Source organism: Apium graveolens, chromosome 1, assembly GCF_009905375.1.
Source record: "Apium graveolens cultivar Ventura chromosome 1, ASM990537v1, whole genome shotgun sequence".
Classification (NCBI taxonomy): Eukaryota; Viridiplantae; Streptophyta; class Magnoliopsida; order Apiales; family Apiaceae; genus Apium; species Apium graveolens.
The window spans coordinates 140,082,210-140,100,906 of NC_133647.1; the positions used below are offsets into that span (position 1 = coordinate 140,082,210).

General features: G+C 36.0%; 1 protein-coding gene and 1 pseudogene across 1 annotated transcript; one reads left to right on the forward strand and one right to left on the reverse strand.

Annotated features, from left to right (window-relative positions):
• Positions 1-447: 447 nt before the first annotated feature.
• LOC141707389 (uncharacterized) lies at positions 448-2,515 on the forward strand (annotated as a pseudogene).
• A 1,905-nt stretch (positions 2,516-4,420) lies between these two features.
• LOC141707397 (uncharacterized) lies at positions 4,421-5,675 on the reverse strand. Its single transcript, XM_074510539.1, has 4 exons — positions 5,220-5,675; positions 4,879-5,145; positions 4,611-4,742; positions 4,421-4,513 (listed from the first exon to the last, which is right to left on the reverse strand). Exons 1-4 carry the CDS (start codon positions 5,673-5,675, stop codon positions 4,421-4,423), a joined length of 948 nt encoding a protein of 315 aa, XP_074366640.1.
• Between the last annotated feature and the right edge of the window lie 13,022 nt (positions 5,676-18,697).

Below are 18,697 nucleotides of genomic sequence, written 5' to 3' on the forward strand. Positions count from 1 at the left end.
TTCAAATCCCTATTTTCCAAACCACAAAATTTAAATTTAAATTCTCAAAATTTGAATTCTCCGTATCAATTTTCACATTCTCAAAATTCTCAATTTCCATTTTCATATCCTCAAAATTCACCCTATCACTTTCCATTTCCTCCATTTCCAATTTCACAATTTGAAACCCAGCAAACACCAATTAATATCCAAAATTCTTCTGAAACACAAGTGTCGGTCTTTGGCCACGAAAATATTATTGATCTAAATGATGGTTGCAAAGAAAGCGAAGATGTACCAGAAAATACCGGTCAGTGGAAGTGGGTTGAAGATAAACTCCTAATAAGTGCATGGTTGAATGTTTCAATTGATCCACTAATCGGTACTGATCAAAAGGCCGAAGCATTCTGGAATTGAATTCAACAATATTGCGAAGATGAATCTCCCGGTGTCATTAATAGAGGAGTTATGGCAATTAAAAAAAGATGGCAACGAATAAATGAAGGTGCTCATAAATTTAGAGCGGCTTATGATGAGGCTCAACAAACAGCCGGGAGCGGTACAAATTTGGACAATTTAATTGAGAAAGCTCGCGATTATCATTTAACGAATTTCAAGAAAAAGTCTAACTTTGAGCTTCATTGGCGTAAGCTTCGTAGACATCCCAAGTGGAGAGCTCCTCAAACTAGTGCAAGTTCTAAAAGAACTAAATTAAGTAGTTCTGGAGTTTACTCATCAGAAGGAAATAACGATACGCCAACATCTAATGAATTTGAACTGGTTCGTCCTAAAGGTACAAAAGCTGCAACTAGTAGGAAGGGAAAGGGGAAGGCCACAGCTGCAGAAGTTGCTGAATATGAATCTATACAAGTTGCACACAAAAGAAGAATGGATATAATGGAATCACTAAATGAAATTCGACTAAAGGAGCTTGCGATGAAGCAAAGTGAACTGGATTTACAAGTTATTATGGCAGATACTACTCAAATGAACGATGCTCAGCGAATGGCTCATGCTAAACTGCTTGAAAAAATTATGACAAGAAACTAGCTAGTATTTGTCTTTTCTTGTTTGTTTTTATTTGTTTGTAAACTAGTTGTTGGAAGCTAGTGTTTGTCATTTCTTATTTGTTTTTATTTGTGTATAAACTTACAGTTGGAAGTTAGTGTTTGTCTTTTCTTGTTTGTAAACTAGTCGTTGGAATATATTATTTTTTATATAAACTAGATGTGTTAGTTCTTTCAATTCACATCAAACACTAACATAAATCAAACACCCACATTAGAAAATTTTTCTAAGGAATTCACTGAAGAATTCATTGAAGAGTTTTGTGATGACACCAAACATAATCGTCAACTTGAACTTTTTCAAAAAATATTTGGACAAAGCTCAACAACATCCGCGCCTCGTCAAAGTATTTACAGAAATCGTGAAGCAGGTCATCAACGTCTAGTGAATGATTATTTTTCACCGAATCCAGTATACCCAAAAAATATATTCCGACGAAGATTTTGTATGGGAAGACATGTCTTTCTTCGTATTGTGGATGCTGTTTCAAATTATGATCCATACTTTAAACAAAAGATTGATGCAGTGGGAAGAAAAGGTTTATCACATTTACAAATATGCACCGCGGCAATGCGTATGTTGGCATACGGTGTTTCTGTTGATGCTGTAATGACTACGTTCGTATTGGAGAGAGTACTGCGGTTGAATGCTTGAAAAAATTCGTCTCCACTGTATGTACAACATTTGAGGGTAAATACTTACGAAAGCCGAACTCAAATGATGTGCAACGTTTATTACAGATGGGTGAAGCTCGTAGCTTTCCTGGTATGATGGGAAGTATTGATTGCATGCACTGGCAATGGAAAAATTGTCCAAAAGCATGGAAGGGAATGTTCATGGGTGGTCACAAAGGAGTTGCAACAATTATACTGGAAGCAGTTGCTTCATCGGATTTATGGATATGTCATGCATTTTTTGGAGTTGCTGGATCAAATAATGACATAAATGTCTTAGATCGGTCACCAGTATTTGATGATTTGCTACAGGGTCGTGCTCTAGAGGTAAATTATAATGTCAATCGAAATAATTATAATATGGGATATTACTTAACAGATGGAATCTATCCTGAATGGTCAACATTCGTTAAAACAATACCTCGTCCACATAGTGAGAAAAAAAATTATTTGCAAAATATCAAGAAAGCCAACAAAAAGCGTTTGGTGTGTTACAGTCCCGTTTCGCAATTGTACGTGGTTCGACACGTTTTTGGGATAGAGCAGATCTTGGAAGTATCATGAGAGCATGCATCATAATACATAATATGATCGTCGAAGATGAGAGAGACACATATGCCACTCAATTTGGTCCACTACCAACCTATGATGATACAACAGATTGCTTACCTGAACCAAATTTAGGGGAAGAACCTTTTGTTCCGTATGAAACATATGTTCAAAACAGTATGCAGATGCGTGATAGACAGACACACCGTCAGCTAAAAAATGATCTCGTTGAGCATATCTCGTAGTTTCATAATAATCGTTAATTTTTTTAAAAAAAATTGTAATATTTAAATTTAATGTATTTTCATTTAATATTTTTCAATAACATGATACATTTTAATTATATTTTTTTGTCTTATTTAATTCATATATTTAAAATTTTAATCACACTTTATTTAATTATTGTAATTTTAAAATTATTAATTAATTCAAAATTTTAAACTAATATAATCAAGTTATATTTACAAAATAAATTAAAAAAAATTAATAAATTATTAAACTAGTGTATAACTAAATGACTACAATCGGACATCAAACTGTAAAATATGGTAAACATAATTCTGAAAAATATATTAAAATGATCCTGCGTTGAAAACATGCATTCACCATTTTTGCGGGGTCATATTTGCATATGTGGAGTAAAGAATGGGTTGAGTCAATATTAAAAGAGGCACTACCACTGCAGTTGCTCTAACGAAAAATTTTCGAGGAAATATTTTCCGGGAATTTTTTCACCGAGAATTTTTTCGGAAAATTATTTTCAAAAATTGTATTTCAGCAATTTATCCTGAAATATATATATATATATATAATATTTCAATTTTCCGACAAAAAAATTTAAAAAATAAATATATTGCAAGTTCTAGAAAAATCTTTATAAAAAATGTTTTGAAATTTAATTTCTTGAATTTCCAAACAAAAAATCTGGAATTCAAAATTCTGAATTTCAAATTTTAGAATTGAAATTACTTATTTGAAATAAAAACAATGTTTTCAAACCCCGAGTAGTAGTAGTTTGACCCTCTTTTACAAATCTTTGCTAAGCTACTTTTAGTAATTGAATATGGTGTTATTGTTTTGGCTTACTATTTTGTTGTGCAAGTGTGTAGTAAAAATTGAGATTTAGCAGAACAAGATACAGTTTTTTGTATTTTGCTGCTTGGGTTTTGAAAGATTTTTGTTGATGAATCAAGACCTAGGACTAAAGCAGTATCCTTGATACAGGAGAGTAAGAATGTCTTTGGTAATGCTGTCAGGAGTCAGGTTGAGTGTTGCTAAGCGCGAAGAGGCTGTTCTAAGCGTAAGCATCCAATTACATTAAAATTTAATATCAGAGGAAGGGTCTGGATGTTGCCTGGAGTTGTAAAGTATAGCCACTGTACCAGTTCCTCGAGCTGCTTTTTACCCGCATCAGTATTTGATCTTGCACTTTCCCCTTTGACAAGGTGGTATAATTACTTCGTATACATGTTTTGGTTTAATTTAACATTTTCGATTGATGCTTGAACCGCATAACTACTTAAAGCTGCATCCTGCATTTATAATTAAGTTATCCCTGGTGACATTTTAAATGAAGTTCATGTAATCAAATGTCTAATACAGTGATCAGGAACAATTCCACTAATGTTCTCGATTTGTGGTTGACTGTTTGGATATGTAGGAGGCTCTGCAGATGGTGCAATGACTGGTATATTACCAGACAGCTTAAAGTGATATATTACTGTATTCCTCAAAATTATTACCTCTGTTATTAGTGGCAATATTTGTTTGTGTGGTGGGTCTTTTGGCATACAAATTGTTACTTTAGGTTGATCACTCATCAGGAAATATTAATGCACTTATGCTGTTACGCACATATATTGCCTTGTGTTGGCCTTTGCTAAGCAGAGTAGAGATATATTACATGTTATTTATAAGTTGATTTTTTTGTTACCAGTGTTATTACTACACAAAACTAGCAACAACAGAAAAAAGAGAGAGTTTTACTATACGATAAATTTCCTTTACAACACTCAAGCTACAAATAAAAAAGAATCGTGCCCTTCCATTTCTTATGACTTAAGATGTTGTGAATTATATTGGTACTATGTAACAAGGCTAGGTTTCTTGTACTACTATGAAAAATCATTACACTTAATTCCGTGTAATGCTCAATATAATGGTGGGGAGATGTTTGAATCAAGCCTGAGATCAGTTCCATTGTAGGCAATGGGTGCATACATCCACTTATCAGAGCTTAAGAGCTGCAAACACAGATATATTATACACAATTAGTACCAGAAGTTTTTATAATGTTCAAGTAAAAGTAGATAGTGCGTAGTCGTTATTCTTTGTACTTGCTTTAATTTGGAGTTGCAAGAACTTCACGTATTGTACAGCATCTTCAAGCATTGTACTAATATCAACTTTTGTTCCATTGGGCACAAGGTTCTGCAATGTCCTCAATTTCTCGTTTATTCGCTCTCTTCGTTTCTACAAAATGTATTGATATCTCAGTCAATAAACTGTAGCAGCTTATTTACTTCAAACATAATGGTAAAGATTGTGCTAACTGCTGGAATAAAAGAAGCTCTATTCATGAAATGTAACTGAATATCTAATCACTCACCCTTGCATAAAGGCTCTGCGGATCAGTTGCTGATCCCCTAACAACTCGCATTTCACCATTTGAACTGAAATTTGTAACTTCTTTTGAGTCTGAAGAATTTGATGCAACTCCAATTTGTTCATCAGTAGCAATGGGGTCATTATCTGAGCTGCAGCTGCTTGAACCTCGCGTCTGTACTGCTGCATTTTTCTCCTTGTTCTTTGTGCAGCTCGTCATTTCTATCTTCTGATTCTTCTTTGCCTTCACACTCCTCTTGTTCTTCTGAACCTACATTATGAAAAGTGTCTATTAGGAAATCTGGAAGAAAAAAGATAATTGAACTTGTTGCTATTTATACTTGCATCTCTAGAGTTGATAGATCTTTTCTTAGTTTTTTTCTCTGCATTGCTTGCTACAATATTCTTGTGTGTTCCAGTGTCCGCCATGATATTTTCTAGATCAAGCTGCATAAGTACATCTTCATGTATATCAGCAAAAGACAAGATCTCAACCGATGTTGGATTCTTGTCTTTAGCTTCCTCATTCCAGAATATGGAATTGTCGTTTGTTGCCAAAATGTGATCAAAATCACCTGCATAGTAGCTGTTATGGTTTAAAGAGGGGTAAAAACAAGTGTTGTCACACGGATCAATATTAGAATTGTCAGAGGGAATTGTGAAGCTTGAATCGAAATGCAAGTCATTTGGAACGGAACAGTAATCGATAATTAAGTGCTCCATAAATTCGGATTCTTCAGTTGAGAACTGGGCATATAAAGAACTCCAGTCTCCCTCTAGTATTGATCCAAAAGACTCCATGTTACTTGCTATATTGTGCAGAGTTTCTTTTTCCTGTCTTAGAATGCTAAGCTTATTGGACTATGAAGAGAAAACCAAAATCCAAGTATTTATATTAGTGAAATAATGATGTTGCATTCTGATTGACTAAAACTATATTCTCTTTGTCATATTATATGAACAATGATTGGTAATAAATTGTATACGAATCTGTAATGTTAATGGGACAAAAGTACAGCTCAAATGGAATTAAGTTGAAGGAATATTAGATATAAATAAAGCCACGTTTCCTTGAGACCTGGAAATCTGCTATTTAGAAGCATTCTGAGTCATCTAAAATTTTTATTAACTATTTTGTCACACGCGTACTTCTGAATTTGATTTCGGATAATTTGAAGTGAAACAAGAAAACCTGTGTTTAATTTTAGATTTAAGAGTAGTTTTTCAGCTGATATGATAAAAGTCTCATCATATCTGGTAAAGCGCATGTATTTCTCGCTCTCTGTCTATGAGAGGTTGAAAATTCGAAATTTGATAATTAAAAGATAAGATGCGTGTAAAGGTTATGGCGAATGCAGAAGTTTTGAAAGTATTTTCCTAAAAATGTTTTCAAAACCAGGTTGTATAAGCCTGGTTATTAAGTGTGAAGATCATACCAACCAATATTAATTATAATGATTAGCATGATCTCATGGCTCATGTGGTATTTTAGAAAATAGTTTGTCTCATACATATTGCAGCTTCTATTTTGAGTAACATGCTCAAATACCAGTCTGGAGATAAATTTACATACACTCGCGAATGCCCTCTCCGTGTCATAATTCTTGGCTTATCGCGGTAAAATTGATTGAACTTTGGTCACAAATTAGTTTTAGGGGATGTATTGAATTGAGATTTTAAACGATTTTTTTCATTCATGAAATTTAGATGTATTTAATTGGGATTTTTTAAAAATGTATCATAATTTTATGGTATTAAACTAGGATTTTAAATTATGCTACAAAATTTGTTGGTATTCAATTGTGATTTTAAATTATACTTAGAAATCTGATGGTATTCAACTGATATTATTTAAAATCCATTAAAATTTGATAGTAATCACACGCTGACTGATTTTTTTGGACTAATAAAATGATGGATTCCGTGGGATTGTTCAATATATTTTATGGTTTTTGAAATCCCACCATAATTCATGAGATTTTGAAGAATTGGGTTTAAATCCTAAAGACATTTATCTAGAATCCGCGTAAAATCAAAATTGATATAATCCATTAAGATTCATGAATTATATATAATGCATTAAAATCCTATTTCAATTAGGAGTGAGCATTTCCCGGTTCGGAACCGAGAACCGAACCGAACGGATCAAAAATTGCGGTTCTGGTTCGGTTCTTAACTAATACGGGTCAAGTTCGGTTCTTGTTTTTCTAAAAATTTCGGTTCTTGGTTCGGTTTAGTTCTTAACATACTAGAACCGTAAAAACCGAACCGAACCGTATATAAATGAATAAATACAAAAATATATATAAATATATGTATATATATTACGTATTATGTTTTCTTATTTTTAATACTTTAATAAATTTTAAGAAAACTATGATTTTTATTGTATTACCCGTTTCTTTAAATAGTTATGGAGTTTTGAATATTTTTATAAATATTTTTCTTCATAAATATTAGAAAGTAATCGATTCAAAATGATCCACCACTAATAAGAATCTTCTTTTATTAAGTTACCCTCAATAAATAATAAAAACTAGTCAAAATTTAAAAAGTTAGAATATAAAATAATATAAAAAGTAAATATATATGAAATAAAATATAAATTCGGTTCTTTCGGTTAAGAACCGAACCGAACCGAAATTTACGGTTCGGTTCCGGTTCGGTTCTTACATATAAACGGGTCACCGTTCGGTTCTTAAAATATTCCTATTTCGGTTCTCGGTTCTTTCGGTTCCACTTCAGTTCGGTCCGGTTATGACCCGTTGCTCACCCCTGATTTCACTACACCCCCTTAGTATTGTGAAAGGGAATACATATGCTTCATTCGAAATGCAAGTCAGTTGGAATGGAACAAGAATGGAGGAACTGCGCCATAACTTTGGATTTTTCAATAGAGTACATGGCATATAAAGAAGTCCAATCTTCTTCCGTTATGGATCCAAAACACTCCATTTTGTTCATGCTTTGTACTGCAGAGTGCAGAGTATCCCGGAAGAAGGAATATTGGACCAGGCTGTCCAATCCTTGTTTAAGTGTGTAGATTGTACCAACCAATATTAGTAAATGGTTTGTATGATCTCATGGCTAATGCGGTATTTCTATATAAGAGCTTTGTTTATAATGTTTATGTATAATTTTTTCTGGGTAACATGCTAACTTAGATATCAACATATCTGCATAATATGGAATACATATTGTTATTATGGCTTCTCCGGTTCTTAATAATGTTAGAAGATCTATGACTTATGCGATTTGGTTCTAGCTATTCCCAACATGCAAAGAATAAAATCTCTTATCAACTTAGTAGTAAATAATATTAGAAAACCAGTTGATTCTAAATTTATTCTTTGCAATCACTAATATAATATATGAATCCGCCCGGTTTATACCGATTTTTATTCCGGTCATTCCATCATTTTTTCGTTGCAAGATTAAAAAACTACGTTTCAATACTTTTTTAAATTTGTATAAAGGAGAAATTTCTTTTTTAACTCAAAATAAAACTAGTTCAATATCAAAAAATTAATAAAATATTTGAATTGATTATGTGATCATAAACGATGCCATAAAATCGTTATGGCTATTTTATCGGATCTTTAAGAAAATAGGTCATATCTTCGTTAAAGAAAGAAGAAGGACGAGCTCTTCGGAGCCCCGAGCGCTCACCGGGCGCGCCTTATATAGGGCTAGCCATTTATCGGATCTTTAAGAAAATAGGTCATATCTTCGTTAAAGAAAGAAGAAGGACGAGCTCTTCGGAGCCCCGAGCGCGCACCGGGCGCGCCTTATATAGGGCTAGCCCTTATATTGGAGTCGCTTACGACGACTACTGACGACGAGAAGTTACGACGATGATTGGTGAAGTTTTACATGAAGGTTTACGACGATCATCAGAACGGGAGATTACAACAACCATAGTGAAGAAGGTGTGTGACGGCCGTTACGACGACGATGCTACGCCGGCCGCTATGACGACGTTACGACGGTCGTTATAGTAGAAGACAACGAAGAACAAGTATTAATAAAGAGTCTATAAACGATGATTTTAAGCTAAGGACGAAAGAGTAAAGCAATCAAGGAACAAAGATTGATCCGGGCTCCGGAAAAATGTTCCTGGACCCTCCTACGGCGCGCCCCATGCTAAATGGCCGCACAGGATGGCCGCTCCGCAATGCAAATGAAATGACTAAGAAAAATTAATAAGGAGGTTGCTCACACAACTAAACTTGGAAGTAAATAAAGCATACAAGAGAATAAGAGGAGCCCCGGAGCGCCCTAGGCATAAAAAAGGCCTCTGGAGGACTTCAATCCTTCACAGGAAAGTGGGTCTCAGGGAGCCCGACGCCCCCGAAAATATGTTGAAGACGTCGTTCTATAGTCTTGCGAGTTTTCCTCATATGGGAATGGTCGTAAACACTTAGTGTCTACTTTGGGAACCGTGTCTCTGCATTTGTTGGGTTGTCCTCGCCGGCAGACTTTAGGGTTATCTCGTACTTTGCACTTATACGCTTGAGATCACTTGTCATGTAGTCTGGTTGATTATTCTTATCGGGGGGTAAGGATGCGCTTGGGAATTTGCGGTAAGTCATGGCTATACCCGGGATTACGATAGACGAAGATAGCAGTAGCGGATGGGATATCCATCGGCCGGAAATTTCCTTATCCGTGAAGGTCCAAAGTCGTAACCAAGCCTTGGGTCTTTGTGACTAGGCCACATCGTTGGGCACTTCTAAAGTAAATCAATGTTCGAGTAATAATAGTAAGTTGGTTCGACAACTCCTATTGGGCCACAGAATGAGAAGCCAAGTCCATTTAGGTTTTTTGTTCCCCAAAAACTACCTCCGGATTGATCCTCTATAAAAGGAGGTACGTAGGCACATTTTGGGGGGACATGTTTGAGAGCTCTGAGAACGCAAACATAATCCCTAGCAATCTCAGTCATTTTCTAAGCACAAATCAACGTACTCCGGTGATATCTCTGATCACCGATCATCGGTGCAGATTTTGATTCCAGCCGCGAGCCTCAAATATTTGTTAACCAAATTCCTCCATTAACAAATTGGCGCTAGAAGGAGGGGCTTGAGTCAAATCGATCTTAAGAGAAAGAGATGTCTAACAATGATGGAAACTCTCGCAACAACGGCTACAACTCTGATGAATATGAATGTTACACCCAAGATCAACATGAAGATGGATGCTACAATCAAGATCAACATGAAAATGGATGCTACCAACAATATGAACATGAGTCTGGACGCTACGATGTGCACGAAACCCCTCTACTGCTTGTTAGCGGAACACCGCTATTACTCATCAGCAACACCGATATAATGGAACAACTCTATCGCATGGGCGATATGCTTAATCGCTTTGGAGAAAAATTGAAGTCTATGTAAAAAATAAGAAGAAGCATGATTAACAATATTCTCACAAGCATTGCTCCAATAGAGCTTCTACTCAAGAAAAACCTAAGGGAAATTATGAAAAGAAAAACAAAGAAGGTCATGTATTCCATGACTAACGATGTCAAGGGATAACATCTCATCGCCTGCAATACACTGAGTTCCAGTTGTAGAAATCCTAGATGATGAACAACGGCTTCAACCGGAGCCAAATTAAGAACGAAGGATAATCCTACATGCACATCGCTCAAGACGTACTAATAGAGAAATCCGTCGCGACGATTTGGAGATTGAAAAAACAACGAAGGAGATTATTTCGTTTAAAGGAGAGTCTCGACATCCAAATAAGTGATGAAGATCTAAAGAACTTAATTGGAGAAACCCAAAAGAATGATCAGCATGAAATAAGGATTCATGGACGAAATACTACACCCCTAACAAGGGAAGAAAGGCTTCACGACAATAGATACCCTTCTACGGAAAAAATAAAAGAAGCTTTGAATATAGGAAAAAGGAAAAAGAACCTGAAGATGATGATCACAAGAGCAACGGCTACCGAAGTAGAAGCGATACTCGAGAATTCACATATCGACAATAATGGGAAAATAGAGATCTACGCATCCCCGTTCATAATAGTAAAAGGAGGCAACAAGGAGAATATCAATGGTCGGCAAACCGACAAAAGGTCAATGCTCAGATTGCTACCCGACCATAATCACAAGTTGTTGTGCCAATGCAACCTTCAGGAGTCACGCCTCAACCACAGGCTATTATGTCAACGCAACCGCAAGGATTCATGCCTCAACCACAAGCTGGTGTGCCAACGCAACCACAAGAAGTCGTGCTTCAACCGCAATTATTGCGCCACCCAACTACAGGATGTGATATAAACTCTGTTAGGAATATATTGTGTACTTGATGATAAGTTAAACAAAACACCTTAGTAGATTAACTTAGTGAAATTTATAGCACTCGACGGATGATCTAATATAGTCCTGACGGATGAACTTTATAGTCCCGATGGATGACAAATTGACATCCATCGAGTGAGTAGCTTATGTAACAAATGAGTATTGTAGCACATTTCTGCAAACAACATGTATTAGTCAAGTAGATTGTGTAGGGTTTTCTAAGTCATATTGACTACTAGATTGATATGCAGAATAGGTTGATTATTATCTTGTCTTATTGTCATGTAAACTTGGTGATATATAAATCAAGTGTAGAAAGTAGAACAATTAACTAAGCAAATACATTTTTCCAAAGAAACATATCAACGTATATTCTATAAGTATTTCTCTGAATTTTAGTTATTCAAATTTGTAAGCAGCTGTGAGCTATTAAAAGCTTCACAGAGTTCTCAATTTGATAGATATATATATATATATCTCTGGTGGATACTTTCAAATCCACATAAAAGTTTTAAAAGCTTGTGTTTTCATTACTCAGTGTTTTAATTTCTATCACTCTTTTATTCCGCACAATTGCTAATCAAACACTGTTATGTTTATTTAGTTAAGACTAATTCAAAATCTGAAAAAGTAGCTAAAATTACATTCAATCCCCTTTCTGTAATTCTTGTTATATTGTTAAGGAATAACAATTGGTATCAGAGTAAGCTCTTGAAGAAAAAATAGTATAAAGATCACAACAAACAACAAGATGAACAGAAAGGATGTTGAAGTGAAGATCCCATTTTTGGACAAAGACAACTATCACCACTGGAAGGTGAAGATGCACCTATATCTTCTTTCTTAAGAAGAGGCCTATGTGGACTACATAGAGAGAGGTCCTCATGTACCAATGAGAGCTGCAACTGGCAATGAACCATCTGTTCCAAAACCTAGGCATGAATGGTCAGATCCTGACATTGAACAAGTCAGAAAGGACAAGAAGGCCATGAATATTATTCAATGGAGTTGATGGTGATATGTTTGATAACATCATTAACTGTAAAATAGCCAAAGAGGTTTGGGACACAATCCAGATTATTTGTGATGGTACTGAGCAATTAAGGGAGAACAAGATGCAGCTACAGATTCAGCAATATGAGCATTTCCACTGTGAAGAAAGTGAGTCTCTCACTGATATTTTTAGTAGATTTCAAAAGTTACTAAATGCTCTGAAGTTGCATGGAAGATTCTATCAAACAAAAAACTCTAAAATCAAGTTCCTTAGATCTCTTCTAAAGGAGTGGAAGCCAATGACAGTCTCATTGAAAAATTCACAGCAGTACAAGGAGTTCACCTTGGAGAGACTGTATGGCATCCTGAAAACCTATGAGCTTGAAATAAAGCAAGATGAAAGGACGGAGAAAGGAAGAAAGAAAGGAGGGTCCATAGCACTGGTTGCTGAGTTAGAGAAGGAGAAAGAGATGAAGGTGGAAGATGTTGAGTCTACAACAAAGGTCTGTGAGAGCAAGGGTAAAGGGCTGGTAGCTGAAAATGAAGATCAGTTGAGCCAAGATGACATGGATGATATTGATGAACATCTAGCATTCCTATCTAGGATATTTTCCAAGCTCAAATTAAAGAAGAATTTTGGAGCAGCGAAGCCAAACAGAAATATGGTTGATAAGTCAAAATTCAAGTGTTTCAAATGTGGCTTGGCAGGTCATTTTGCCAATGAATGTAGGAAGTCTGATTCCAGCAAAAAGAAGTTTGAGCCTGTTGATTATAAATAAAAATACTTTGAGCTTCTCAAACAAAAGGAAAGGGCTTTCATTACACAGGAGGATGACTGGGCAGCAGATGGAGTGGATGAAGATGAAGAAACAAGCTATGTCAATCTAGCCCTAATGGCCAAATCTGATGAAACAAAAACAAGTTCTTTAAGCAATCAGGTAATCACCACTAACCTAGAACATTTATCTAAAGTTGAGTGTAATGATGCAATAAATGATATGTCCACAGAATTATATCACCTACGTGTTACACTTAAGTCCCTCACTAAGGAAAATGCTAAAATTAAAGAAAATAATTTATTTTTAAGTGAGAGGAATAATGTGTTGGAGTCTCAATTTATTGAATTTGAGAAATTAAGAATTGAGTGTAAGATTGCTAGGGATGAATTAACTGAGTCCTTGAAGAAAGAAGAGATTTTAAAGAAGCAGCTTGAACGAGAACAGGAAGTGATTAAGGCATGGAAATCATCCAGAGATGTTCATGCTCAAATCACTAAAGTTCAAGGTATTGAGTCCTTTTGTGATGCAGCCTGGAATAAGAGTAAAGAGAAGCTTGAGTCCAATTTGGTTGAGGGATTGTTGACAGATGTGGACTCGACGGATGATGAAAATCATCTGTCGAATAATCAAAAGGATTATCGGACGAGTAACAAGGAGCCACATCCGTCGGCTGTTAGTAAACCAGTTAGCAAAGCTAAGCTAGCTAAGTTGAATGAGAAATATGGATCAGTTTCTAAGAACTTTATTCCAGGAGAATCAAGTCAAGTCGGGAAGGAAATAAAGTTAATGTTGGTCATCTATCTATCATGCAATTGAAAGAAAGATTAAGAAAGATTGAGGTTAAAACAGAAGCTAAAAAGAAAAATAATAGAAATGAAAAAGTAGGAATTAACAAACATAACAACTACACACCTGATAAATATGCACCAAGAAAAATTTGTGTTAAGTGTGGTAGTGTTAATCACTTGTCTGTTAATTGCAAACTTGTTATGCCTACTTCCATGTTTGCACCCTCTTTTTGTCCCAACATGACTGATATGCCTACCATACCTATAAATGATACGTCTACTCAGAATATGAATGCACCATTTGCTAATATGCCATTTGCACCTAATTCTTATTATGCTGTATTTAATATGCCTCAAATGCCATTTAGCATGCCTTAATGGAATAACATGTTTACAAATAGCATGCCTTTCCTGTTAATCAAAATGTGCATGCTAATTTTGTTCTAATGACTGGTTTCAAAGGTCCAACTCAAATGACTAAGGATGAATCAGAAAATTCCCAAGTCAAATGAGATCAAACCTAAGAAACCAAAGAAGAAAGCTAACAAGGAAGGACTCAAGGAAACTTGGGTACCAAAATTAACTTGATTTGATTTTGATGTGTGCAGGGAAACAGAAAGAATCTTTGGTATCTGGATAATGGTTGCTCAAAGCACATGACTGGAGATTCTACCCTGCTCACTGAGTTCAAGGAAAGAGTTGGCCCAAGTATCACTTTTGGGGATGACAACAAGGGTTATACTGTGGGATATGGCTTGATTTCAAAGAATAATGTCATCATTGAAGAGGTTGCCCTAGTGGATGGACTCAAACATAATCTGTTGAGTATCAGCCAGCTTTGTGATAAGGGCAACTCAGTCACTTTCAATTCAGAAACCTGTGTTATGACAAACATAAAGAGCAACAAAGTGGTTCTCACTGGAGTGAGAAAAGGAAATGTGTACCTAGCTGACTTCAACTCATCAAATGCAGAATCAGTCACTTGTCTTCTCAATAAAGCAAGTCAAGATGAAAGTTGGCTATGACACAAGAAGTTGTCCCATCTAAACTTCAAGACCATGAATGAGCTTGTCAAGAAAGAACTGGTTAGAGGTATTCCTCAAGTAGAGTTTACTAAGGATGGATTGTGTGATTCCTGCCAGAAAGGAAAGCAGATCAAAACATCGTTCAGAAAGAAGCTTGATTCAACAATTAAAGAACCTTTGCAACTGTTGTACATGGATTTATTTGGACCAGTCAATGTGTTATCCATATCAAGAAAAAGATATTGTCTAGTAATTGTAGATGATTTCTCCAAGTTCTCTTGGACATATTTTCTAAATTCCAAAGATAAAGCTAGTGAAATCATCATCAATCACATAAGGCAAGTCAATAATCATCCTGACTTTAAAGTAAGAAGAATCAGGAGTGACAATGAAACTGAGTTCAAGAATTCTGTGATGAGATCATTTTGTGAAGAGAATGGGATTATGCATGAATTTTCTGCAACAAGAACCCCACAACAAAATGGAGTAGTGGAAAGGAAGAACAGATCTCTTATGAAAGCTACAAGGACAATGCTTGAAGAATCAAAGTTACCAACATATTTTTGGGCTGAAGCTGTGAATACTGTCTGCTACACTCAGAATATCTCTTTGGTTAATCAAGCAAAGTGCATGACACCCTACCAATTATTCAAGAATAGGAAGCCAACTCTAAATTTTCTTCATGTCTTTGGCTGCAAATGTTATATCTTAAGGAATCAAACTGATCAACATGGAAAGTTTGATGTTAAAGCAGATGAATGAATTTTTGTTGGATATGCTATGGGAAAAGCATATAGAGTCTACAATCTAAGAACCAACATTGTTATCGAATCAGTACATGTTGTGTTCGATGATAAAAAGATTGAAGGACTGCAAGATGGAGATTTCCATGATAGCCTCAAGTTTGATAAGGTGGAGATGGTTAGTGATGACAGTGATGATGAAAGTGATCAAAAAACAGTGATTAAGGATAATGCAGAAAAATCTACAACTAATGAAGCACATAATTCAACATCTGTCGAGTTATAAAATGCTTCATCCTTCGGGAGACAATCTGCCTTATCTGCCGGGAGACAATCGGCTTCATCCGTTGAAATACTGAGTGTATTATCCGTCGGAACAATGAGAGAAGCTGAGAGTCATAATAGATCACCTATAGAAAGTACCCCTTTCTCAAATCAAAGATTCACAAATTCAGGGGGATTTTCTCATAATCAAAACTCAGTCACACATCAAAACAACAATAAGGCCTCTTCATCTGGAACTAATCTACCTCAACAAAGAAAATGGACTAAAGATCACCCTTTTGAGCTCATCATTGGTGATGCATCTTCTAGAGTTCAAACAAGGAAAGCAACTCAAGAAGAATGTCTATATAGCAGCTTCCTTTTTAAGGAAGAACCAAAGAAGGTAGAAGAAGCTTTGTTGGATCCTGATTGGATTTTAGCTATGCAGGAGGAGCTAAACCAATTTGAAAGAACAAGATATGGAAGCTGGTACCCAGACCTAAAGGAAAGAATCCAATTGACACCAAGTGGTTATTCAGAAACAAGATGGATGAAAATGGCATAGTGGTCAGGAACAAAGCTAGATTGGTTGCTAAGGGCTACTGTCAACAAGAAGGAATAGATTTTGATGAAACTTTTTCTCCTGTTGTAAGACATGAAGCCATCAGAATTTTCTTAGCCTATGCAGCTCATGCCAATTTCAAGGTCTATCAAATGGATGTCAAAAGTGCCTTTCTGAATGGAGATTTGGAGGAGGAATTATATGTCAGTCAGCCTCCTGGTTTTGAAGATCCAAATTTTTCAGAATATGTCTACTATCTTTTGAAAGCTCTTTATGGACTGAAGCAAGCACCTAGAGCCTGGTATGACACTTTATCAAAGTTTCTTTTGGAAAATCACATCACAAGAGGTATTGTTGATAAAACTTTATTCTTTAGAAATGTTAATGGCTCTAGTATACTTGTTCAAATTTATGTAGATGAAATTATATTTGGCTCTACAGATGAAAAACTTTGCAAAAAGTTTGCCAAATTGATGCAAAGTAAGTATGAAATGAGCATGATGGGAGAACTAGCTTACTTTCTTGGTTTACAAGTTAAGCAAGTTAGTGATAGAATATTCATTAGTCAAATAAAATACATTCATGATCTTTTAAAGAAGTTTAATCTAATGGATTGCACATATACAAAAACTCCCATGGCCACTGCAGCTAAACTTGAATTAAACACTACTGAAAAGTCTGTGGATATTTTAAGCTATAGGGGCATGGTTATATCACTTTCAACTTCTACTTCTTTTCCTTCTTCAACGGATATCACTCATCCGTTGACAAGTGGTTGTTCTTCAACGGATAAGCTTAACAGCAGTTATCCGTTGATACCATCAGTTTCACCTTCAACGGCTATTCCTCATCCGTTGATAGTCTCTACACACACAACTGAAACAATTCCAAGTGTAGAAGACTTGATTACTGTACAATCACTTCTAGGACTGAGGGAAGGGAGTGACAATTTGAGTGAGAGGCTGGGTTGCTCCCAGGCAAAAGGAGAGATTGAGAGCTCAAATATGCATGCTATTTCTTCCAGCATGGCAAAAGTAAGTGAGAGAAGTACCACCTTAGTAGGTGAAGGTGAGGGAGTGAGTTGTGTGAGCCAGGGGGAGCCCCTGATGCAAGAACATAGAGAAAATGAGAGAAAGGCAGGTACAGCAGATATAAGGATGGATCCAGCCATTGCTAGTGAGTCAATGATTGTGAATGATGCTGAAAAGGAAAGACAATTTCAGCAACATTACAAAGCTGTAATTGATAACATTTCCTTGGATGCTGACACTTTTACTCATCCTGTTTCAGCCTATCAAGTATTGGCTGCACAGGGCAATGTGGAGGCAGAAAAGACACTACATCTAGTACATACAACAACATCTCTTCAAAGGGACAAAACTGCTATTAACAAGATGCCTTCAACAGCTGGTGAGTCATTTGAAGAATTTGGAGTAAATTCTGATGATGATGACTTTGTTTCTTCTGATAGAAGCATGAACTTAGGGGGAGATGAAGGCCCTAGTTCTATTCCAAATCTACCTGAATGGGCCTTCACAAAGGAGTCTACAACAGGGCAATTCAATGTCTCCTTAGTCAAACAAATCAGTACTATCAAACAGGCCATTCAGAAAACTTCTCATGCTGGTACAAAGGCTATCCTTACAGCTCACTTGGACTCACTGCATCTCATGAAGTTGCAGCAAGTAAGACAGAATCTGAGTGTGGATGAACTCAGAAAGGATATTGCTGACTTGAAATCCTACAATTCTGAAAAATTGGATTCAGTCATGCCCTTTGGTACAATGCAGGACATTTTGTTGAGATTGAAAAAGGAATCACATACTGAAAAGAGGCTGGCCAAATTGGAAGACAGAGTTCAAGTTATTGAAGATTCTGTGGCCACCATTCTTCACAACCAACAATCTCAAACAAATCTACTTATGCAGCTGGCAAAAGCACAGGGCTTGACCCCTCTCCTTGATGATAACAAAAAGGGGGAGAATAAAAGGGAAGGGGAAGGAGAGCCATCTACAAAAATCCAAATATCTAAAGTGCTAGTTCCTGCCATCACTACTTCTCCAATCATTCAAATCAAAGGAAAGCCTGATGGAATTGATTTAATCCAGCTAGCAGCAGCTGAAATTCAAGTGAAAGAGCAAAGGAGGAGAATTGATGAAAGGATGCAACAGCTGTTTGGCTCAACACAAGATAAATCAATATCTGTGAAACATAGCACAAAGGTTGAACCAATCAATATGGAGCACAAGCCAGAAAGGAGAAATAAGGTTGGAGAGACTTCTTTCAAGAATCTAAAACCTATGGTTCTCAAGCCCAACACCAGATCCAGCAAGGACTCCACAAAGAACCCTCT

Excerpts from the sequence above, each read along its gene's own strand:
- LOC141707397 (XM_074510539.1), bottom strand. The coding sequence starts at position 5,675 with ATGGAGTCTTTTGGATCAATACTAGAGGGAGACTGGAGTTCTTTATAT. Across the intron at positions 5,146-5,219 it reads GATCTATCAACTCTAGAGAT|GTTCAGAAGAACAAGAGGAG; the intron begins GCAAGTATAAAT and ends TTCATAATGTAG. Across the intron at positions 4,514-4,610 it reads TCTTGCAACTCCAAATTAAA|CTCTTAAGCTCTGATAAGTG; the intron begins GCAAGTACAAAG and ends CTGTGTTTGCAG.